The sequence below is a fragment of the Culex quinquefasciatus genome, chromosome 2, assembly GCF_015732765.1.
Source record: "Culex quinquefasciatus strain JHB chromosome 2, VPISU_Cqui_1.0_pri_paternal, whole genome shotgun sequence".
In the NCBI taxonomy this organism is placed as follows: domain Eukaryota; kingdom Metazoa; phylum Arthropoda; class Insecta; order Diptera; family Culicidae; genus Culex; species Culex quinquefasciatus.
In genome coordinates this window covers 113678138-113703614 of record NC_051862.1, presented here as the reverse complement: position 1 = coordinate 113703614, position 25477 = coordinate 113678138, and the positions used below count along the sequence as shown (strand labels likewise).

General features: G+C 40.8%; 1 protein-coding gene across 2 annotated transcripts in view; it reads left to right on the top strand.

Moving 5' to 3' along the window:
• The window catches only part of LOC119767089, a 127144-nt gene that overhangs the window by 42807 nt on the left and 58860 nt on the right, over positions 1-25477 (top strand). The window contains exons 1-2 of one of the 2 annotated variants that reach the window (XM_038254657.1): positions 4182-4321; positions 5214-5435. In XM_038254657.1, the coding sequence (XP_038110585.1) occupies positions 5246-5435 (190 nt within the window). In that variant the 5' untranslated portion in view covers positions 4182-4321; positions 5214-5245. Of the gene's footprint in view, positions 1-4181; positions 4322-5213; positions 5436-25477 lie in introns of those variants that run through there. The other variant, XM_038254656.1, reaches the window with a different exon arrangement.

Here is a 25477-nt window from a genome sequence, read left to right as displayed (position 1 = left end):
TGACATAAACCTAGTACTACGTTTTGTTCAGAAACTCATGCCGAACATTTTGCTGCAAAAAGCTCATGAAAAGAAGTTTTCTATAAAAAGTTATATAACAAATACTATTACAGAAATAAAAAAGGTGCAAAAAAAGTGTGTACACCTTTCGAAAAATTAACATAAATAAAGTTATTTGTTGACAAATCACCATAAATCCAGTCTTCCAACTCCAAATAGGCATCCTTGACTGATTAAAAAAATAATTTGGATTGAATATAAAGTTTACTAATTACTTAGTATAAAAGTTTATATAACTCTGGAAATTCTATATAAAACTTATCTAAACTTTATTTTGCAAACTTTAAATTTAACTAAATGTCAATATATTACCATAGAATTGCTAAATAACCATTCTGGAGTGGGTATAACACCGATTTGGGGGTCTTTGTATCGCTAGAATAGATTTTTCGTTGGAATTTCGTACCAACCCGGAATTACGTCGTCGGAAAATCCGCCGGCATCCGAACCGGTCGACAATTCACAAGATAACCTATGTGGCATCGGAAAGGGCATAAAATTTCCGATCTTTTGATACCCATACATCTAGGTTTACTATAAAACCCACGTTTTTAAATACCACCTCTAAACCACTGCTTCCCTGCTGGTGCATGATTCCAATATTATACGGTCTCGAATTAGATTGACTGCTTCGAAAATGGTTTGCTTTCCGTTGCTGCACTTTTGATTCTCGCTTAGGACCATGGGAATGAGATCGCTCAGCCGACACTTCAACACTTTACTCAAAATTTTGTAATCGACATTAAGCAGTGTGATGGGTCGATAAGCGCTTATGCTGTCTCCAGCATGTTTCTTTTTTATAAGAACCATTCCCGAGCAGGGGTAAATAACACGAGAATACCAAATTTTGGTATTACTTGGGCAAATAACAGGGACCAAAAAGTGCCCTTGGTTGCCCAGTAATAGATGGTAAAATACCATGAAATCATACCAAAGTCTTGTATGTGGAAGGGCACAACAATACCAAACCATGTTATTCCAAGGGTAAAATAATACCTCAAAATAAAACCATTTCAATACCAAGTTGAGGTCTTCTGGATTTTTGAACATTGCTTGAATAGGGGAAAAATACCCATTTTAATCACACTAAGCCATTCGACCAATTCTCATCACTTTTGCCGTTTTCCGCTATTAAATCAACATTTTCAGATGTATGAACATGAACATGTATGAACTTGCTCACTTTTATTTGAGCTATTTATTGCTTTGAAACAGTCAAAAACACTTTATTTAAGCTGTAATTCCGCTATTTTTCCGTTTTCCGCTATTAAATCAACATTTTCAGATGTATGAACAATGAAGAGTTGCTTGCTCACTTTTATTTGAGCTATTTATTGCTTTGAAACAGTCAAAAACACTTTATTTAAGCTGTAATTCATGATCAAAGTGCTGATAGGCCGATAATAGAAATAGGCTGAGAAAGGGTATAGTTCCCCTACCAAAACTTGGTATTGCCATGGTTTAATTTTTAGGTATTCCCGCGCCCTTGGAAAATCAGGTTTTGGTATTCCTGTGGTCTTCCAAATACATGATTTTGGTATGATTTGATGGTATTTTACCATCTATTACTGGGCAACCAAGAGCACATTTTGGTCGCTGGTATTTGCACAAGAAATACCTAAATTTGGTATTTTCATACCATTTTTAGTGCAACAGTTGCAGTTAGTAAAAAAAAACGGAAATGATCCATATGCAACAGCCAAATCTACTCACCTGATGATTCCATGTTGTTCTTAGTGATATTCTTCACCACATTGAATGCATTTGTCATTGATGAACGGCCTGTGCTTGAAGTTCTTGAAGATTCTGAAAAATAACAAGATTGAAAAATAATTGTTATTAAAATGAAACTGGATCGAAATTCACCAAAATTCTATAATCTGTCGATTAACTCGTTTTTCAAAGTATTTGGTTATCCCAACTTAGAGAAATTTCAACTTAAAAAAAATCTTAGTGGGTATATAAAAAAAATGAAAATCTGCTTTAACATTTTTGGGTTACAAGTCATTTTAGCGCAAAATTAATTATCTCATCAAAATTTATAAAAGAAATTCCCATAGTTTCAGAGGAATTTGATGAAACCTTCCAAAAGCAAAATAATACCAAAATGTGGTATCCTGTGGAAATTATTCCACAATTTCAAGTCATTTCTTTAGGGGGTATATCAAAAATGTTTAAAATCAAGTTTGAAATTTCCGGTTTTCAATGAAAGCATTCGCTTTGAGACATCATTTAAGCGCAAAATTAATTATTTTGTCAAAATTGGTCAATATTTTCCCATAGTTTCAGAGGAATTTGATAAAACACTTTAATACCAAAATAATACCAAAATGTGCCATCCTGACTTAGAAAATTTTTCACAATTTCAAGTCATTTCTTTAGGGGGTATATCAAAAATGTTTAAAAATCAAGTTTGAAATTTCCGGTTTTGAATAAAAGCATTCGCTTTGAGACAACATTTTAGCGCAAAATTAATTATTTTGTCAAAATTGGTCAACATTTTCCCATAGTTTCAGAGGAATTTGATAAAACACTGTAATACCAAAAGAATGCCAATATGTGGTGTTCGACCACTGACAAATTGTGCAATTTTGCAATATCAAAACAATACCTTTAATTGGTATGATAGCATATTTTGCTCTTGCATAATCCTTAAGACAAATTTTAAAGGGTCCAGGAATACCAAAATTTGGTTTTGATACCAGAGAAAGGTATTATTCCGCATTTCCCTTGTTATTTACCCATGCTCGGGTTACCCCTTCCGTACAGTCCTCTCTCATTCTCCCATTTTTCATCTCGTTGAGGATTGCTGTTATTTCGATCCGGATTGTTGGCCACATTTTGAGATAAAACTCTCTGGTAAGACCGTCTCTCCCAGGGGATTTGTTTGGTGCAGAGGCTCGGATAGCCGTCAGAATCTCTTGCTCTCCAATCTCGTCCATCAGCTGATCGTTGATCCTCGAATTTGTGATCCTTCTCTCCGGCACGAAGTTTGTGTGTTGATCGATTTCCTCTCTGGCGAATAGACGGCCAAAATGCTGCTGCACATGCTCCACGATTTGTGCTGGTTCAGTGAGCTGTTGACCTTCGTGCTGCATCTGGTGGATTGTGGTTTCCGATCGCCGCCAGAGATCTTCTTCCAGCTGAAAGATCGAGACGTTCTCCCCGCAAAAGAAACGTTCGTTTCTCGGTCGGCGGGAGGTCGAAAACTGTTTCCGTGTTTGTAACATAACAGCTTTTATCCTGTTGATCTCTGTTGTGCAGTCAGTCGCCAGGTGTTGCTGATACGCCCTCTTCAAGCAAGCATACTGGAACCCCATCGTGGCTTGGAATCTCCGTGTGACAATGCCCTGCTTCCATTTGAAAAATCTGGCCAGCTTTTCCTTCACAAAGAGTACCCACTCCAAATGGGTCTGCTGCACAGACGAGAGCTAGCTGGTAGAACCACTCTCGTAATGACCGCCTTGTGGTCACTAAAACAATTGGCTTGAATGGTTGCAGATCGGATGTTTCGTGCCTGGCTTTTAGAAACATAGATTTTGTCTATTCTGGACATGGATCGCCTTCTAACAAAAGTGTAGTCGACCACTGTATGGTTCATGTGCTTCCACGAGTCAACCAGATCCAGCCCAGACGTTAACCGTTTAAGTGCAGCACTCATTCCCAGACGTTAACCGTTTAAGTGCAGCACTCATTCGCTTCCCGTTGAGTCCACAGCATCAGTTACTGCATTACAGTCTCCAGCTAGAATAAGGACCTCCGCGTGTCCTTGCAGGTGGAAAGGGACCGATTCAGAGAAGAATCTTTCTCTTGCTGCTCTGTTGTTCGAACCAGATGGTGCATACAGGTTCAAAACAGTAACTGCATTCTCCACCAATACGCAGATGATTCTCGAGTCTACGCTTTTCCGGATTTGTGTTAATCTTATTCCATTTTTTGTTGCAACAGCTGTTCCTCTTCGATTTTCGTCAATATTGAACACTATAGTATAGAGGTTTCTACGTGGCCATGTATTGCGTGTACGTACACAAAAAAGATTGAGGTTAAATTTTGTCCGGCCAGCAAAATCAGATGGTGCGCTAGTGTGCGTACGCGAAACGTCATAAAGCTCTATACCCTGGTATACTAATATCATCAGCCACCACCTCTTGCATGCATACGACATCAAAATCGTGAGAGTGTACGAATGATGCAAGTGCTTGTAGTTTTGTTTGGTTGTGTATACCATTAAGATTAATGGTAGCGATCGTGTAAGAGTGTGGTACGTTATCAGGCATAATGGTGTGTTAGTTGAGAGGGTACTTTACTTGCTTGTTTTTCGAGATTGAAGCCGTTTCTCCAAACCAGCATCGTTCTTTTCGTCGATTTCCATCTGCCTCTGCTTTGTCTGTCTCTCTTCTCGTGGAATGGTGTGGATGCTGGATACGCTTGATGTCTTAGTCTCGGTCGGGATCTGTAGTTGATTGTTTGCTTCGGTTTGTGTCTGTGGTATTGCTTTTGTCGCCGGTTCAGTTTCGCCATCGGTCGGTGCTGGTCTTTTGTTTTCGGTTGAATTGAGGTTTTGACCATCCATGCTAAGTGCCGGAATTTTCGGGACTTCGATTCCCGATGCTCCCGATCTTGACGACGTTCCGGAACCAGAGGCGATGTCGGCGTACGATATTTGTGCTCGTCCAGTAGCTGCCTTGTTGACACGGATCTCTCCGCAGCTTGTACCGCAGTGAACACAATTACCACAGTGTTTACACGTCTGGATCTGATTGGAGTAGGTTACGTACGTGCTGTAACCCTTCACCGAGATAAAAGACGGGATCTGCTTCCGTAGACGGATCCGGACCATTCGTACGCCGTTCGGTGTGTTAGCGAACCGCTTAGACTTGCATGTCTCGTTCCTGATGCTCAGGATTTCTCCATAACTCTCCATGAATCGCACAGAAAAAAATAATGTAAATGTGGAAGCTGTAATTTTGGAAGGTTGAATATTACCTCTTTTATGATGTAATTTTACCTCAATTTAGACTGAAAAAGTGACATTACACCAGAAAAGTGGTAAAATTACACATTTCCAGAGGTAAAATTACACCTTTTTTCTGACATAAAAGATGTACCCCTTCCCAGATGTAATATCACCATGATTTTTTTTTTCTGTGCAGGTGATCTCCTCATTCGGCATCCGTGGAGGCAAATGGTAAATTTTCACCTCCGTGGCACCATCTTCCATCTGCAGCTTGATCTTGTGCACCTCACCGTTGTTGACCAGCTCCTGGCTTCCATCGAATCTGCGGACGACTTCTTCTGCTTTCTCCAAAGAGTGGCATTCGACGTACACTTTGCTTTCGGCGAGATCCGGCTGGATTGCTGCTACTTCGGCTTCGGTGAGTAACAGCTTATCGGCAATGAAGTCGTAGACATTCTCCAACTTCAGCTTCTTTATTCCCCGGATGTCGAGGTAAAAAGTGTGGATCCGTAGCGAATCCATTTTGATCAGAATTTACCGGCCAATTTGGCAAAAAGTTCCAAAATATTATCCTCTACTATGCAAAGCGTCTTGTTACTTTGACGTTAGCCAGACAACTCTACGACTCGTGCTAAAAAAACATCTTTTTGCAACTTGCAACTATTTCAAGCACCTCAATCACCAGAAAAACAAATCAAAACCACCTCCGGACAACCCGAAATATCTCCGGTGATCAGGAACCATTTTTCAAAACCGTCGAAGGCTACTGAGTAGATCAAAATTGGTCATCTTTCGCAAAGATACAGCATTGAGAATTTCCATTTTGCAAAAGTCTGCGTTGTAACGTCACGAAATGTAAAGCGGATGCAAACAATTATTTTACTTTTTCAACTGACAGCTCTTCTGGTGAGAAAATTTGAGAAAAGTTACTAAATTTGCCCATTCATTATAAATTATGAAAAACAAAGTATGAGATAAAATGGCTGTGATATTAGATAACAACGCAAATTTCTTCACAACGACTCATTTAATCAAATTAATATTTATACAATAATTGAAGGATCATTTTCGAATAAAAGGAAACGATGATACAATAACGATTAGACTAATTACCAAACTGAACTATGACTGATACAATTTATTTACGGTAATGCTGCCTGCAACCGCTGCATCTGTAAAGACAGCATTTTTAACTTAATTTTCGAATCTATAAAACATAGTACTGCTTACCATCGATACAACAAAAAAAAAACTTTCACCTTACAGTAAATTTCTAAATGCATCACATTCTTCCTTTATCTGTTTTATTCGGTTCAGCAACGCTATCCTCTATTTCTTTTCCTTTTTTGTATCCTTTAGGATGTTTAACCTATGATGAAGAAATAAATACATGTGTTTTTTAAAGTTAAACTATTAAACGAAAAGGAGACCTAAGGACAATTGTACACACATGAAGGATGGTTTGTGGATGACTCACAAACGAACGACATAACATAAGCATTAAAGAATATTACCGTAACGTTAGTGAAACATCTGTCAATTCCATAACGATTTCTAGCTACGACAAAGTAGGCGCCAGCATCAGTTGTCAATGCTTCTTTTATAGAAAAGCGAATAAAATCATCATGTACTTCCTTGACCGTCCGAGCAGCATTGGTAATATCTTTTGTTCCTTTCATCCATTGAACTGCAAAAATAAAGCCATAAGTTAAAGTTTTATATATATTTCTAGACTTTTTTTTTGCCTTCCTTACTGAGGTAAGGCTATAATCCTGCTCTAAAAATGAACTTTGTATAAAAACGTCGTAGACCCACCTTCATGTATACATATCGACTCAGAATCGAACACTGAACAAATGTCTGTGTGTATGTGTGTGTGTGTATGTGAGAATTAATTTCTCAGGTAGTGTGGGGTTGAGAAAAACGAATTTCCCGACCCACTAAACCAGTCCTTGAACGCCATGCCCTTTTCCCCCCGGGACCACCTTTCGGTATAACTTCGGGGGGAGGCGTTGCATTTTCTGCACTAGTATACTTACAGCAGCGATTCTCAACGGGGGTACCGGGCCTACTTGATTTACATGGCAGGGGGTACCAGCTTAGGAGAAGGTTGAGAATCGCTGACTTACAAGATCCATGCCGGGTACTAGAACCATTTCCTGTTCCACATACATATGAGTCCATGCGAGGGTTTAACCGCGCCCAAGAATCGCGTTGCTTTTCATCGGCTAGTCATATGCAGCCCTCTCCTTGGACCATCGAGACGTGTACCGATTTGGTAGAGCCAACCGTCACAACGTGCTCTCCTTCACAGCCACACTCGTGGGTTCTCGACTCCTGTGACCATCGAGACGTGTACCGATTTGGTTGAGCCGACCATCATAACGTGCTCTCCTTCACAGCCACACTCGTGGGTTTTCGACTAGGCTCCTAGTCGTTCCTTCTCTGATCGTCTCTCCATTTCCGCTGGAGAGCCGAAGTGATCTGCGTCACTGCTCCGACGACCGCATTCCACTTGACAATGTCGCTGCACATTCTTAGCACCACATTTTCCGGGCTGGTGTCTGCTCCGATAATTGCCAGCATTTCGCTTCGCGCTGTCTCGAAGCGAGGGCAGGCGAACACCACGTGCTCCGGTGTTTCCTCGCACTCGTCGCAATCTGGACAGAGAGGAGACTCTGAATGTCCGAACCTGTGCAGGTACTTCCTGAAGCAGCCATGGCCCGACAGGAACTGTGTGAGGTGGAAGGTGACCTCTCCGTGCCTTCTGTTCACCCACGTGGATACGGACGGGATAAGCCGATGCGTCCATCTGCCTTTCTCCGTGATGTCCCACTCACGTTGCCATCTTGCCAGCGATTCGGCTCTCGCAGCTTCCCGGATACCTCTCGTGCCTCTTCGGGTGTAGCGCACGGTGTCCTCCTCCAGTGTAATGCCGATGGGGATCATTCCGGCTATGACGCCAACTGCTTCCGACGAAATGGTCCTGTACGCGCTTGCAACTCGCATGGCCATCAGTCTCTGCGTTCTGTCGAGCAGCGCTCGATTTCGCTTCGTCCCCAGCGCCGTCCACCATACCGGTCCGCCGTACCTAAGTATGGACGTCGCGACACTTGCCAAGAGACGGCGCCTACTGCTCCTGGGTCCAGCGTTGTTCGGCATCATCCTTGACAGTGCCATGATCGCCTTAGCCGCCTTCTCGCAGGCGTAATCGACGTGACTGTTGAAGTTCAGCCGGTCATCCACCATCACCCCGAGGTACTTGAGCGCTCTCTTTGAGTGCACTACGTGTTCCCCAACTTGTATCTGGGCCTGCTGCACCTTCTTGTGGTTACTAACCAGAACCATCTCCGTCTTGTGGTGAGCGATCCGCAGCTTCACCTCGAGCATCCAGTTCTCGATCATTGCAATGGCCTCCGTAGCCAGAATTTCGACCTCCTCGACATTTTCGCCGGTTACCGTCATCACTATGTCGTCTGCAAAGCCAACGATCTCCACGCCGTTGGGTAGCCCCAGTGTCAACACTCCGTCATACATTCCGTTCCACAGTGCTGAACCCAGAATAGAACCCTGTGGAACTCCCGCGGTAACAACAACGGTTTTTTGTCCATCGGCAGTGTCGTAGACCAGCACGCGGTTCTCAAAGTAGCTCTTCAAGATCATGCACAAATAGTCAGGCACCTTCATTTTGTGCAACGCTGCTGCTATGGCCGCCCAGCTCGCACTGTTGAACGCGTTCTTGACGTCTATCGTGACTATTGCGCAGCAACGGTTCCCTCTGCGTTTTTTCTTCCGCGCTTCGTCGGCTTTCTCGACCACTTTCCGGATGGCGTCCACCGTGGATCTCCCTTTACGGAAGCCGAACTGCCTCGCTGCCAAGCCATGCTCGCTCTCCGTGTACTTGGTCAGCCGGTTAAGGATGATCCGTTCCAGAAGCTTTCCGAGGGTGTCCAGCAAACATATAGGCCTATACGATGATGGGTCCCCCCCTGGTTTGCCTGGCTTCGGCAGCAACACGAGCTTTTGAACCTTCCACGGATCGGGGAAGTGTCCTTCGTCCAGGCATTTCTGCAGGACTGTTCGAAACCTGTCCGGGAATGCTTGAATCGCCGATTTCAGGGCGAAATTCGGGATTCCATCCGGGCCGGGTGCTTTCTTCACCTTCAATCTTTTCGCTACTGCCACAAGTTCTTCGTTGGTGATCAGATAACCTTCAGCGTTACTACCTTCGTCGTTGTACGGTGTAGGAGGCCAGGTCGTTGGATCATGTCTTGTGAAGAGCCCTTCCACAATGACCTTCAGCTTGTCGGGACACGTTTCAGCCACCATCGATGGGCCTCTGATCTTCGCCATCGCGACACGATATGCGCTCCCCCAAGGGTTCGCATCAGCGTCTTGGCATAACTCCTTGAAGCAGTTTGTCTTGCTGCATTTGATCGCTTTCTTGAGCGCGGCCTTTGCAGACCGATACTCCTCTCTGCACTCCTCTCTAGTTGCTTCGGATCTTGCTCTCTGGACTCGTCTTCTGGCGCTGAGACAGTTTGCTCGAAGGGTACCGAGTTCTTCATTCCACCAGTAGGCTGGACGACGACAGTTCCTTGGCTCCAGTCTCCGCGGCATGGTTGTGTCGCATGCTGTCACTAGTTGTGCTGTTAGCTCGTCGGCCCTCAAGTCTTGGGGACCCTCGCACCAATGGAGCGCTTCCACGAAGAGACCCTCGTCGAAGTATTGCAGCTTCCATTTCCTCCCGTTGGACCGGTTGCTCCATTCTGGTACAGGGGCTCGTCTCCCGATGCTGTACCGGATCGCTTGGTGATCGCTATGGGTACAGTCCTCACTCACCCTCCAGTTCATGTCGGCCGCCAGTCGCGGGCTACAGAACGTAACGTCGATAATGGACTCACGACCGTCTTTGCGGAAGGTACTGCTGGTTCCACGATTCGCCAGCCTAACGTCCAGTTTTGCCAGAGCTTCCATTAGGCTATGCCCCCTAGCATTGGTGCATCTGCTACCCCACTCGACCGCCCACGCGTTGAAGTCACCTCCGATAACGATCGGGCTTCGTCCGATCAGTTCGTCGGTCAGACAATCCAGCATCTGCTGAAACTGCTCCAAGGTCCATCTTGGGGGAGCATAGCAGCTACAGAAGAAGGTTCCGTTCACTTTGGCGATCACGAACCCTACAAACGCCCTCGAGACCACTTCCTGTATGAGGTACCGCCCCATTACGTATATTGCCGCCATTCTACCTGTATCCGCGGCCCAGTTTCCGTTGTCGTGTGGAACTCGGTACGGTTCTGCAATAATTGCCACGTCACACCCCGTCTCCGCGGTCGACTGCCACAGCAGTTGCTGTGCAGTGTCGCAGTGATTGAGGTTCACCTGGGACACCTCCATTACTTTTTGCCCGAGGCCAGCTTCTTGTACACCGGGCAATTAAAGCCACCCGTCACATGGCTATTGCCATCGCCTTCTTTACAGAGCACGCACTTCGGCTCATTTTTGCAGTCTCTTGCCATGTGGCCTTCTCTACCACACCTTCTGCAATTGTTGGTTTGAGTGCGTCTGGTCTTAACCACGCTCTCGCCTAGCTCCTTGAGTTCCGGATCGGTTCGTACTTTCCGGGGGAGGTCTGCGTACGACGTACCTTCCTTCACTTCGACTACCAATGCCTCGCCTTTGTTGCGCTTCCTGCGTAGCCTGGGTTTTTTCTTCCGCTTCTTCTCCTTGACCTTTTCCCATCCCTTCTCCTTCCCTGGGTCTGGTTCTGGCTTTTTTGCTGGGTCCGGACTGTCTCCATTCTCCTGCTTCTGCTTCTTTGCATCCTACTCCTCTCCAGGCGTTTCCCTGTCCCTTTTTGAGCTTGGGCCGGGCGGCGTTTTCGGTTCTTTCTCCCGTAGCGCTTCCTCCTCCAGTTTTGCCTTCAGCGTTTCTTCGGCTCTTTCAGCTCTGAGCTTCAGTGAATTTCGCGTCACCACCAGCGAGCTGTTTTCGCGCTCTGCGGCATTCATGGCCGAGGGGCGGGACAATAGTAAGAAATTTAATAATTTAATTAATTAACGGTCAAAATTAACAAATTAAGGCAAAATTAACTTTTGTTTACGACCAAAACAACGCCACCTCTTTTTACATCACATTGATTTGGCAGCTTGACATTGCGCGGGATATTTGTTGTTGTGTTTGGTCAAATTTTGTTTTGTTTTGATTGCGTATTTGCGTTAACCAAACCAAAGGGCATTGCTCGCCAGGAATCTGCTCCAACAAGCCAACTGGTTGAACTCCTGCCAGATGTACATCGCTTTTACTGCATCGGAAAGTACAATAATGCCAGTTCACTTGGAACTGTGGCGTTCCAGATCCTAACCTGCCTCCTGAACGTGGTCAACCGGATCCAGGCAGACAACGTCCAACATCATTTCCATCGGCATGATTAACTCTGGAAAATTAGCTGACTCGTCCCCATTGGATGATCGCAAATGAATTCACGGGGCTTCGACAAATCGCCGTGTCTGTTTTCGAGTGCAAACTGGCCTCCAACCCTGCCTTCCCAACATTTACAGCACCGATTTCATGGATTTCATCTAGGAAAAGCGCCTGCACCTGAACCAAGGGTTTCCAGCAAGGCCTCAGACTGGCAAGTAATTAATAATTACTTTGATTTTTAGCTGGTAATTAGGTAATTCTTTAAATACTTAGTAATTCATGGTAATTAGGGTAATTTAAAGTAATTAATTGGTAATTAAAGTATTTTTTGAGTAATTACAGTAATTGATTTTTTTTAAATTGTACTTTTTCAACAAAACTATTTACTTTTTATATATAATCTATTATAATAGAATCTTGTTGATTTCAAATAAGAGTGAAACACAAAGATTACAAAAAACTGATTCTGTATGTAGAAGGCCTTATTCACCATAGTTCTCTCCTAAAACTTTCCTTAAATTTATTTTTATAATGTTGTTTATCAAACTGATTAACAACGAAAGGCCATGATATATTACCCAGTGAAAAATGTTTTGTGAATCTTAAATCTATTAATTTTTATTAAGTTATTATAAAAATATGTTTTTTTTTTGCAAGAACTACATTAGAATCGATTAATTGTTTATGCTTTTCCTTCTAATAGGCAGTCAAAATCATTTGAAGTTTTTGTGGATCAAATATTTAAAACCAAAATGTACTTAATTATCATTGAAATAAACAAAGTTTTCAAGTGATGGCCATTTAAAAATCAATAATAATAAAAATATGTTTTTTTATATTTTTTCATCATCTGCAGAAATTGACAGTCCTGTAATATCTCTCTATTAAGAGATTAGTAATTTTCCCGAAAAATTTCCAAATGTTTCTGAGACAAATGTTTCAATGGTAAAAATCAAACTCAGTGAAATTAAAATCAACTAATATTCAGATGCAATTGAATCCAATGTTAATGTCACGTTCCACATTATCTGTATTTTCAGTAACAGATTTTTTAAATTTGCTTGAGAAAAAAAAATGCAAAGTAATGTCAAACCAATGTTTGAAAAGCGTTTTGAAACTTAACGTTATTTTGATTAATTTCACAATTCTTAAGATGAGCCGCTGCAAATATTTGTCAAAGTTTTTGTTTAGCTCAAATAATCAGGGGGCCTTTTTTACAACAAATTCTATATATTAATGGCATTCGACTTTGGAAGCTGAAAATATTATTAATTTCATATATTGAAGTAAAATAGTACATTTTTTTTGCTTTTATGACAAACATGACTTCAAAAAACGTAAGTCAACTTAAATAATCTTCATTTGCAATTGATTGATAAGGGTTCGGTTGATTGAAACGTGAAACATAATGAAATTTCGAATCAGATAATGAACAGGTTAAATTGGCCATGAAACAATTATTATTGGTCATTTCCAGATATTTTTTTAAGGTCCCATAAGCTATTGTGTTTTATATGTTTATAAGACCTTTAAAAAAATTCTAGATATCAATTGAGCTACTTATTTTTTACTGAAAAATTGTGTAATCAAATACGAATGTCAATTTTGTAATAAAATAAAAAAAATCCAAATTTCAAACCAATTAACTCTCTGTAGGATATCATGTAAACATCACTCAAAGTTTCAGCGCCCTCTAGTTTGGGGCATTTTTGACGTTTAATCGCCTATATCTATTATCAATAAAAATTATACGTGAAAAAAAAATTAAACAGAATAATTTTTGAAAGAGTTATCGAATGATCTATTTATAAATAATTTAATTAAGAACCGTAGAAATGATAACTTAAATATAAATTAAATGTTTTATCGAAGTGAAAAGTAATTAAGTAATTTGTGTAATTAATCATTTTGGACCAGTAATTCGAGTAATTAATTGGCAGACTGGCAAGTAATGGACGCTTCTGGAAACCCTTGACCAGAACATCAACGAAGAAGCCATCGAAGATGATCCAGCGGACGTACATTTTGTGACAGGAAGACCCGGAATATGAGGTGGATGGGCCAGGACCAAGAGCCAATTGTGGCGAATCATGTAACGATGTAAAATTACGTACGTGTTCCAGAGAAGTGGTTAGGACGGAAGATGCCTGCGAGAGCAGAGTTTTCGGTAAAATTATTTTGGTAATAAAAAGCGAACACAAAAAAACAACAACCAAATCTTATTTTTATTTGTGATAATAAAAATGCATTTTCACCACGCAACGTAATATCGACACAACACTAAAGAATATTATTCCGCTTTATTTTGATTTTGTCTAGTCCTATGAAACAATATGGAGAAGAAACTTCGGTTTGCCCTTTCAATCCTTCGGGAAGCAGCACCGTTTTGTTCTCCAGCCCGGTTCAGAATCCTCAGCATAGTTTCCACCGTAATCATCCGCAACAACTCTGCCATAAAAAAAATTCTCCTGCGTCCACCCATTCCCAATAAGCAACACGTCTGCATCAGCTGCTGCTTGTCCAGGTTCTTCTGAAAGGGCACCGCCCGCCGTGTGACTAGATACCGGGCGGCCAGCAGTGCGGCCACATTGTCGATGGCCTGCCGCCGGAACGTGTACGCGTGCTTGAGGTAGGAAATGCACACGACACAAATCTTCTGCGGCAGGCCGTCCGCCTCGCTCGAATCTAGGCCGATCACCTCGGTCAGCAGCCGGCTGATGGGCATCGTCCAGCGGGGACACTCGCAGGGATGTTCATGCAGGTTGGGCGGGATTTTGGCGTAGATTGTGTGCGATCCGGGCGCGGAGAGGTTGGGTTCGTGCTTAAAGAATAATTCTCCGTTAACTTAAGAAAGCCATCGTTCTGGAAGAAAAATAATGATTCAAATGATGAATGCAAATTAATCTCTTCCGCCGGCAGCATCTACTCTACCAGCGGATCACATCTTTTCTGCATTCTCCGTAAATTTCACTTTATCACCACTTTTTTTTTCCAACGCTTCACGGAATCCAAACAAACTTGACAGTTGAGCGCGCGAAAGAGAAACAAACCAAACCAATGTTTAGAATGCAGGTGAGGCGCTGTCAGATGTCAAATGACGTGAGGTATTTAATTCCTTAATATATTAACTACTAAAATTAATTCATTAAGGCCAATGTCGCGCCCCTCGTTCATGGCTGCCTTGACTCCATTCACCATCTGCTTGATTCTGGTGTGGACGTTGTTTTTGTCCTTGATGAAATCAAAGAGTTCGTTGACCCTCCTCCTGACCTCCTGCAACGCGGTCCTTCCGAGCGGGACTCCATCCTGAGGGGTACTGCCGGCGAAGTTCAGTACGGATGACTTGGGAGTCTCCTCTCCAATTACTCCTATCTGCTGACTCGAAGCAGCCGCCTGGTTCAACACTGGGGATCTCAACACCTTCCCGCTTCCACGGAACGCGCTCGCCACTCCGCTTGCTGTGTCGCCGCCGTTTGACTCGCCTCCTGCCATTTCGACGTTTGCGTCCTCTTCTACCTCCGTGTTTTCCGATGCTTGGGGCGCATCGGGGCCCTTTTGTTGGTTTGTTTCACTTGTCTTCATTTTGAATCCCACGAGTCGCTAGGGAAATACGGTCCGCTGCGCCAGTGCCCTGCCGTGACGCAGTAAGGGCAAATTACGTGTGGGGTGCGCCCCTGTGCCCCACAGACTCCGTTATGTGTATGTGTGTGTGTATGTGTGTGTGTGTGTGTATGTGTGTATGTGTGTGACCAACAAACTAGCTCATGTTTCTCGGCACTGGCTGAACCGATTTGACCCGAACTTGTTGCATTCGACTTGGTTTAGGGTTCCATAGATCGAGTTTTATACAGATTGAAGTTTCGATAAGTAGTTCAAAAGTTATGTATAAAAATGTGTTTTCACATATATCCGGATCTCACTTAAATGTATGTAAACTATGTCCGGATCCACCATCCGACCCATTGTTGGATAGGTGATCAAAAGACCTTTCCAACGAGTCCAAAACATTGAAGATCTGGCAACCCTGTCTCGAAATATGGCCACTTAAGTGATATTTTTGTACTTTTCTGTAGCCGGATCCCACTTAAATGTATGTAAACTATGTCCGGATCCACCATCCGACCCATCGTTGGTTAGGTTATCAAAAGACCTTTCCAACGAGTCCAAAACATTGAAAATCTGGCAACCCTGTCTCGAGATATGGTCACTTTAGTGATATTTTTGTACTTTTTTGTAGCCGGATCTCACTTAAATGTATGTAAATTATGTCCGGATCCACTATCCGACCCATCGTTGGTTAGGTTATCAAAAGACCTTTCCAACGAGTCTAAAACATTGAAGATCTGGCAACCCTGTCTCGAGATATGGTCACTTAAGTGATATTTATGTACTTTTTTATTCCGGATCAAAAAAATAGATGAAATGTTTGTACAACCCCATCAAATCAGCCATTGTTGGTAATGAGTGAGGAAGGCTCCAACCACATAGGTGGATTAAGTTAGTTTTTCTATTAGGTCCTATAAACAAATCGACAACTTGTCGTACCTGGCTTTTTTGACGTTCCGAGAAAAACGCGTTTTAATGTTTGACCTTGAATAAACAAAAACAAGAGCGCGCAATGTGAACAAACACGTTTTGTTTGGCTGATCATTCTGTGCGTTGTCTTGAAGTTTGGTTGAATTTGGTTGCTGGAGTCTCGAGGTATAATTACAAATGTTTACGGTAGTCGAGCTCAAAATTGTGTCAAACGCGTTCTGACCTGAAAACCTTCGACCAATTGTCGCTCTTACATTAAATTTCAGGCTGTATTAAGATAGCACGACAAGATTTCACATGAAAAGTGACAAAAAAGTACGGATTTTGGGTTTGGGATTTTATTGAATATCTCAGGATTGAAAACGAATTTTGGGGATATGTAAAGGTCAAAAGGAGAGGCATTGTGAGCTGCGCTAAATGGCGTTCTTAACTCAATTTGGCCCAAAATGCACGTGTGACAAGTTGGCACGACAGCGGTGAAATGTAAACATTGAGTGTATGCCAATGTCCATCGGAGTAAGCGTAAGCAAACTCCTCAAGAGAATTGGCAAAATTACATTATATATATAATATATATATAGGTCATTCAACTGTGAACGAAAAAATGCAAATTTGATAAATACCTTCTCCGATCCTGCTCAAATTTGGCAGGACTGTCCATACTATCAAAACATGCAAGAATCCCGAATTTCATCCAAATCGGACCACCCCCTCCATTTTTGTACCTCCTCAAATATTGACTTTTTGGCGATTTTTGAGCGAACCTCCTAGCAATGACGAACTGACGTGCCTCCAGGGACAAGGGAGAATGGGCGGATTTGGTCCAAGGATGTACACGAACGGGAGAAACTTTATTCGAAAGATCTCGCCGAGACATAAAAAAAGTCTTCTGGACGAAATCTCTAAACAACTCTGTTCAAAAGTTACAAGTTGTTGAAGTTTGAGAATTTTGGGATAAAATGTACAAAAAATCGTATTTTTGCTATTTCCAAAATCACTCATAAAATCCTTATTTTATTATGGATTTCGATCATCTTGACTTCATTCGACGCGTATCAGCAAAAACTATAAGTTCTGATATGTTTTAGCATGATTGAAACATGACTTCTCATGTCTTTATACGTTTGAACCGTTTGTTCAAGAGGCTTACCATTGAAACAATTCGAAACTTGAAGATTTTGAAAACGGATCCTACCCAGACTGCTTCAGTTAGTATGGAAGGCTACAGTGCATTGTTGTAACAACTTATTGAGATGTTCTGGGTCGTCCAAGAACTTTTTGGAGTTAAGACCGGTGGGTCGGCCGTAACAAGCAAGAGGTCAGTGAATTTTTACCACTGATCATAACCGCATAGCTTCAGTGAGTATGGTAGACTACTTTATTAATGTTTTGAAAAGTCCTGGGTCATCCTAGGAGTCCCTGGAGTTTAATTCTGTGGGTCTACTACCGTAACTAGCAAGATGTCGACCGGTATTGCCCACGGATCATACCCGCATAGCTTCAGAGTAGGTTAGACTACTTTGTAAATGCCTTGGGCTGTCTTGAATTACCTAAGGACTCCCTGGAGTTATGATCTGTGGCTGTTAACTCCAGTGAGTCCTGGGATTACCCAAGACATCCCAACACATTAAAAAAGCAGTCTACCATACTGACTGACTGAAGCTATGCGGGTATGATCAGTGGTCAAAACAGGTAGAAATCTTGATTGTCACTACTCTTAACTTCAGTGAGTCCTAGGATGACCCAGGACATTTCAAAACATTAACAAAGTAGTCTATCATACTCACTGAAGCTATGTGGTTGTAATCAATGGTAAAAATAACTAACCTCTTGCTTGTTACGGCGGTAGACCTACCGGTCTCAAATCCAAGGAGTTCTTGGATGACCCAGAGCATCTCAATAAGTTGGTACAACAATGCACTGTAGCCTTCCATACTAACTGAAGCAGTCTGGGTAGGATCCGTTTTCAAAATCTTCAAGTTTCGACTTATTTCTATGGTAAGCCTCTTGCACAAACGGTTCAAACATATAAAGACATTAGAAGTCATGTTTCAATCATGCTAAAACATATCAGAACTTATAGTTTTTGCTGATACGCGTCGAATGAAGTCAAGATGATCAAAATTCATAATAAAATAAGGATTTTATGAGTGATTTTAGAAATAGGAAAAATACGATTTTTTGTACATTTAAACTCAAAATTCTCAAACTTCAACAACCCCGGGGTTTAGAGTTTTCGTCCAGAAGGCTTTTTTTCATGTCTCGGCGAGATCTTTCGAATAAAGTTTCTCCCGTTCGTGAAGGGGAGAGTAGTCATCAATGAGACACGGGGAACAATAATAAAATGGCTCTCACAAGACGTAGTTTCAACCAATCAGGCTCATATTTGGGGGAAATGTGTATCTGCTAGAAGCTCCCTTACAAAGTTATCAAAGGTCAAAGTGATTTTTTATGGATTTTACTATTTCTCAGGTTATTCTCAATGAAAATGAATTCTGTTAAAGGGGTTGTGTACACAGCTAAAAAAGTAGTAATCCAGCTGCGTGTAAAAGGCCTGAATGTAAAATAAATATTGCATTATTTTATGCAATTTTAAGTGATTTTACACCCTGAAATATGTTGCCCATCAGTATGGGAAACCTACTTGACCGAAATGTCAAGCTCATATATGCGTTTTTCCTTACAACATTTCATCGGTCTGATGGCCGAGTGGGCTAAGGTGCCAGTCCTTACTGTTGGTGCTGGGATATCCCGTCGGTTGCAACTTTTTTTTTTGTGTTTGCAAAAATTGTACATGCAGTATGTAATATTAAGTGTTTATTTTGACGAAGGTGATGTGCATGCTTTTGCATGCGATTTTACCATCGGATTTTTTGCTGTGTAGGGGACATCTTAAGATGACTTCGCTGGAAAAATCTCGTTCCTAGAACAAATCCTAATGTTTTGACAGATGTCTAAAGTTGGGTTACGTTTTTGGCGAAAAATGACCTCTCGAAAAATCATGTTTCTAATATTTTTGTTAGAATTGCTCGAAAAGTACCCAAATGTTTGAAAATCTCCACTTCAAACATTGTAGCGTGTCAATACGATTCACTTGAACAAGAAACGCTGTTGGATGACTTGTTTTTACCATATCGTTGTATTTGAGCATCATTTTAGTTTCATTTGACCCAATGTCACCCCCCTAAGCGGTGAGATTCGGTCATTTTCAAACTATTGGCATTTAAGGTAGTGTTAATAAAAATCCACTATATTTTGGGAAAATGTTAGTAAACTATCTAAGAACAAATCTACGTTGAAAGATTTTCGATGTTATTTAAATTGTTTTTGTTATTAAGAAATTTCGAGAGGTGTATCGTTTTTTGACCTATAGTCACCCCCACTGACGGTACTCAGAATCCAGGGCAGTCTCATTGTTCCCCACTCTTTTCGGCCCATGGGTAACAATGAGACACTTTTGATTTTTTTCATTAAACTTTTCAAAAACTATGGAAATCTTTAAAAACATGAATTGGAAGTTATTTTTGGCATATTTATTGAGTTTGAACTCAAATATAAAGTTATTTGGTAAAATATTTGGAGTTTACAAAATTTAAATACTTTTTAGTATAACTTTTGTTAATTGAAGTTTCAAGTTGATAAAATTGCTTGAAAATGTTTTAAACAAGTCACCTGCAATGGAACAATATAAAAACATGATGTTTTACTAGAAAAGTATTGATTTTTGCAGAGTATATCATTGTTCCCCAGCTGTCTCATTGTTCCTACCAAGTGCGTCTACAATGAGACAGTTGAATAACTCTGGCTGTAGACGTCAGATCGATCTCATATTTTGGTTAATGTTAGAACAAACTAAAAGATAGAAAATGCAACAAAAAGCTCTGAAAAAATACAAAAATCGTTGAAGTTTGAAAACCAAAAGTGTCTCATTGATGACTACCCTGCCCTACATCCCATACAAATCAAGCAAAACAATATAAATGGGCCGATGTCGAAGTGTAAACAATGAGTCTATCCTGCTCATGTCAGTTGATGTTTACATCAGGATCGAGCAGGATAGACTCTTTGTTTACACTTCGACATCGGCCCAATTACATTGTTTTGCTAGAAATTTGCCCATTCGCCTTTATCGATCATTTTTGACCGCAAACTGTTTCTTTTTCTTTGTGCTATTCTCTTCTTCGGCGATTGTCAGAATTCGAGTTTGATGTTTTTTGTCACATCAGCTGCTTCCTTGCTGAGAGAATTCTGGAGAGCAATTCCAGCCCAAAACAGGAATTTTTTAGGTACTTTTTTCTCGACCCTCTTCGATTTTATTGAAACTTTGTAGATATGTTATCCTACGCTTATATAAGCCATTTTTGTGTATATGGAGCCAGTTGCACTCGATAATGACATTTGAGAAGGGCGTAAGTTATTTAAATATTTTTGTATTTTGCAATTTAAATATTACTGTATCTCGAAGCCTTTGCTTCGTATCAAAAAGTGGTCAAAGACAAACTTGTAGGAAATTTGACAGGCTTTCCGAAAAAAATACACTGAAACAAAAAACACACCACTTTTAGGAGATTTTTTGATTTTTAAGTTTAAAAGTCAAATTTGAAGGTGAGCCCACGATTTTTTTTCGCTCAAAATTTTTGTGAAAATAGCCTAAGATGCTACAAAAAGACTCACCAAAAATGCAGGATGGAGCAACTAACCTTAAAAAATACAAAAATCATTTACTGAAACTGTTTTTTTTGAAAAGTGCTCTAAACATCAAAATTTTCAAAAACCGATAGTGGAAATCGATTCTCCAGACAATTTTACTTAAAAGCCTCCATATTGACCACTGTCCTAAGTCCATTCCTTGTGAAGTTACAGCGGTTTTAAAAATAAAAATGTTGAAAAAAATAGGTTTTTTGATGGTTTTTGGCAATTTCTATGTGACAGACTTGATTTTTCAGTCTCGAAAATATTTTTACCGGAAAGCTGGTCCAATTTACCATAAGTTTGTCTTTGACCACATTTCAATTGGATGTATGGGCTTACAGATATAAGCTTATTACTTTGCTCTTAATTGAAAACATAATATTTTTTCAGTGTAGTATAGTAACCTGGATAGTAAATTAGCTTATATCTGTAAGCCCATACATCCAATTGAAATGTGGTCAATGACAAACTTATGGGAAATTGGACGAGCTTTCCGTTAAAAATATTTTCGAGACTGAAAAATCAAGTCTGTCATATAGAAATTGCGAAAAACCATCAAAAAACCTATTTTTTCTAAATTTTTATTTTTTAAACCGCTGTAACTTTACAAGGATTGGACTTAGGACAATGGTCAATATGGAGACTTTTAAGTAAAATTGTTTGGAGAATCGATTCCCATTATCGGTTTTTGAAAATTTTGATGTTTAGAGCACTTTTCAAAAAAACAGTTTCAGTAAATGATTTTTGTATTTTTTTAGGTGAGTTGCTCCATCCTGCATTTTTCATGAGTCTTTTTGTAATATCTTAGGCTATTTTCACGAAATTTTGAACGAAAAAAAATCGTGGGCTCACCCTCAAATTTGACTTTTAAACTTAAAAATTAAAAAATCTAATAAAAGTGGCGTGTTTTATTGTTTCAGTGTATTTTTTTACGGAAAGCCCGTCAAATTTCCTACAAGTTTGTCTTTGACCACTTTTTGATACGATGCAACGTCTTCGAGATACAGCAATATTTAAATTACGAAATACAAAAATACTTAAAACACTTACGCCCTTCTCAAATGTCATTATCGAGTGTAACTGGCTCCATATACACAAAAATGGCTTATATAAGCGTAGGATAACATGTCTACAAAGTTTCATTGAAATCGGAGAGGGTCGGGTACAACCGATTCCCTATTTGACATGGACTTGCTCTGGAAAAACATGTGAAATTGGCGAATGAGAGTTGAAATTGAAATGTTAAGAAAAGTTTAAAGCAACCCTGATTTGGAAGTTTAACGCAATTTGTTGCCTCATTTCTAGGGTTAGTGATTTTCGCAATTTCACGGAAGCCACGTAAAGACTAGTATGCAGATCGGAAGGAAAGGGGTCAAGAAACAGCTTTACGAACAGCAGAACAAAGGAGAGGGAGCGATTTCTTGGGGCGTTTCTTCACCCTCTCTGACTTGCTTGCGCTGCCGCTGCTGTTCATTTGATTTTTTTCTTGACCGGTTCCTTCCGAAGTGCGTATACCGCTTAATCCGTGAAATTCGACCTTGGTCGTGAAATTTGGGAAATACCGTGAAATGCCGCGAAATTTCACATATTCAATTGACAAATCACTACTCAGTGCATTTAAGCTTTTTTTTATTCAAACATTTTACAAGATTTCTAACAAGCATATTAAAAACAGTTTACAAATAATAAAGTTTTTCATATCAGATCTACAACTATTTTTCGAAAAAAATGTTTATTAGAATATTCAAAAAATGCAAATATAGACCGGCCCGTGGCTTAATGGCTACGGCTTCCGCCTCATAAGCGGAAGGTTCCGGGTTTGATTCCCGACCGGTCTCCTTGAAATTAGTCGACTATAATAGGGACGTGGCGTTACATCGTGCTGCCACCTGGTTTTTATAAGTGCAAGAGTGGAAAAGTGCTGAGTCATCGTCTAAAAATAGACGGCGTCCTATCTCGCCCAGCAAAATGAAGTCGATAAAGTAGTCGGTTTCGATGAGAAAAAGTGGAAAACGTGGTCTAAAAATAGCGACGCCATCCCCCTATTGAACTTTGAATATGAACAAAAAACGCTTGGAATCAGGTGGGATTCGAACTCACACCTTTGGATTGGTAATCAGATGCTCTAGCCACTCGGCCACCGAGGGGTTTGACACCCCTAGAGTGAATTAATCCGTAATGGTGCAATAATGTCACAAGGTCATTTACTAAATAATACAACAATCCCTCTCCCAACGATTCCCCTACACACACCACACACCATATTCTATAAATAACTCGAAGTGGTTGGTACGGTATGTCCCCACTTCTTCTTCTTCCCCTGTTGATTCCATGAAATGTGGGTTCCGTTCATAGAATCTGTCTCTTGCGGTTAATGCAACGCAGTAGGCCGGGCCGCTTTAGTGAGTGTAATACATTTCGGAGGTTCTCGAAAGTACTGCAATCATAAATAATGACAAGAAAGAACTTGAGGCGTAATCTAACCATAAGTTCTTCCCGGATGCTTTCTTCGGACTGGCTGCGCTTGTGTTCGATTAGATTAGATTAGATTAGAATATTCAAAACATGCAAATAGTTTCTTTATTCCACAAAATTCCAAACAGATTTTAAAAGAATATTAATCGACACTTCTCATAAAGAAAACGGAAAAAATATCTTTGCATTTATTTTAGTTAATCAACGATATTAATATTTTGAATATAAATAATGTGTTTTAATCAAATTGAGAATTCAGTTGCAAAGTAACCGCCGACCTTACAAGTCGCATTATCAGCGCCAGTCCGCAGTTTGTGTGCGCGTCGCCGCTTTTTTTAAAATGTGCACCGTAGACAAAAACAGTGTGGTTCTGGATTTTTGTCAACTCCAAACCCAACCAAGCCCGAAGCTTGTAAAAAAAAATCCTCGCAGACCTTCAAGTAAACCAAGAAAACTTGCGAGCATTGCAATTATGCAATAGAAGAAGAATAGCCGTGTTGCAGTTCGCCGACTCAGCAGTGGCCTCGTCCATCATCGACAAACCTCTGGTATATCAGGGTTGCAAAATCCCGATTTACCTGGACAACAACGCTACGGAAGTTCGTGTGCTTGACCTACCTCTAGGCATAAGCAATGATGACGTAGTAAAAGTGATGAGTAAATACGGCGAAATTTTGACCATCACCAACGACCGCTGGATTAACTTCTTCCCAGGAATCCCAAATGGAGTTCGGACCCTGCGGATGTTGCTGAAACAGCCAACGCCGAAATCAATCACTGTAAACAATGCTGCTGCAACAGTGACGATTATAGGCAAAAAATCGCTTTGCAAACTCAAAGCAAAGAACAAAAAATGTGCGGATTCAACTAAAAAGGTGAACCAAAAAAGCAGTACACCACGAATTGAACCTGAGCCAAGTAGCAGCAGCAGCAGTAAAAGCAACAACAGTAAACCAGAACAAAATGCAATGGAAACAAGTGAAATTGACGAAAAAGACAACGATGGATTCGAGACCGTGCTTTCTAAGCACACTCGCAAAACCCGGAAGCGCTTACAAGCATATCTGGACGCGGATGACGAATTGACAACAAAACGAAGAGAGATGGCTGAAGAAGAAACAACAGATGAAGAAAATGAAGATGTCGTAAAAGCAAAATATTACAGGAATAAGTGTTATGAGATAACTGTTAAATCCCTGGAGGAAGAGGACGAAGATAAAATTGAAGAACTTGATAATTTAAGATCAAAATTTTCCGCTAAATATTTGAAACATAGACAGAAATATTTAGAAAAAAGGCATGGTAACAATTATTGAAATATAGCCAGACAAGTGATTTAAAACTCTGTAACCTTTCCTCTTCCACTATCCACCTTGAAGAGATGAATGCACAATGGTGTAAAGTCTCTATAATAAAACAAAAAAAAATGAGAATTGGAAAAACGTGAACTGTGAATTTGTTGTAGTAGATAAAGAAGGAAAAGAAAATGTGAAGAATGTGTCAAGTTTAGTTGTTGCTGGTGTGCGGGCGTGTTTTTCTTTCGATCCGTCACGTTTTTTTGTTTTTTTTTTTCGTTTTTTGGAAAACTTTTCTGAAAAAGTTCAACTTAAGTGCATAAGAAAAAGTTGTTAGAAAAACTTTGGAACAAAAACTACAAGTGATAGCAAGCAATCCGAGATGGAGCTCATTCCGGAGGAAATCAGGACCAGGCAGAAGCTGGAAACCAGTTCGAGGTGGACCAGCTGGCGGTCACATCCGGCAGCCCAGGAGATGCCAAGGAAGCGGAGAAAGTAGGGCAATTTCCACATACACAGCTCTCAGGATGGCAGTGAAGTCGGTGGTGTGTGGTCAAATTTGGTGAGAGCGTTCTTATTTTTTTTATTTTCATTATTTTATTACTGCATTTTTAATTTCATAAAATTTGCCAACCAAAGCCTACTACTTCATTCGTCGGTGAAGTATCCCATCAATCCTTTTCCGCTTCCAAATCCGGATATCTTGGAGGTCATCTAAGTTCTTAGGCATCTCTATAGGGTATCCAATCATCAAATCCCTCCCCCACTTCCCCCGTTGATCGTGAGGAGTCGACCAAAAGGAAAAATGAATGGTAATGTGTCATTCGGCACATTCCTGACGCATTTATTTTCCTTATCGGCGCCAACCTAGCTTTTGCGAGCTTTTTGCTCGGCTAGAGTACACAGCAAAAAATCCGATGGTAAAATCGCATGCAAAAGCATGCACATCACCTTTATGAGCAAAAGCATGTAATATTGTATGAGGAAAAGTGTACACAAAAAGCATGTACAAAAGAAAAAGAAATAAATTTTGCACACC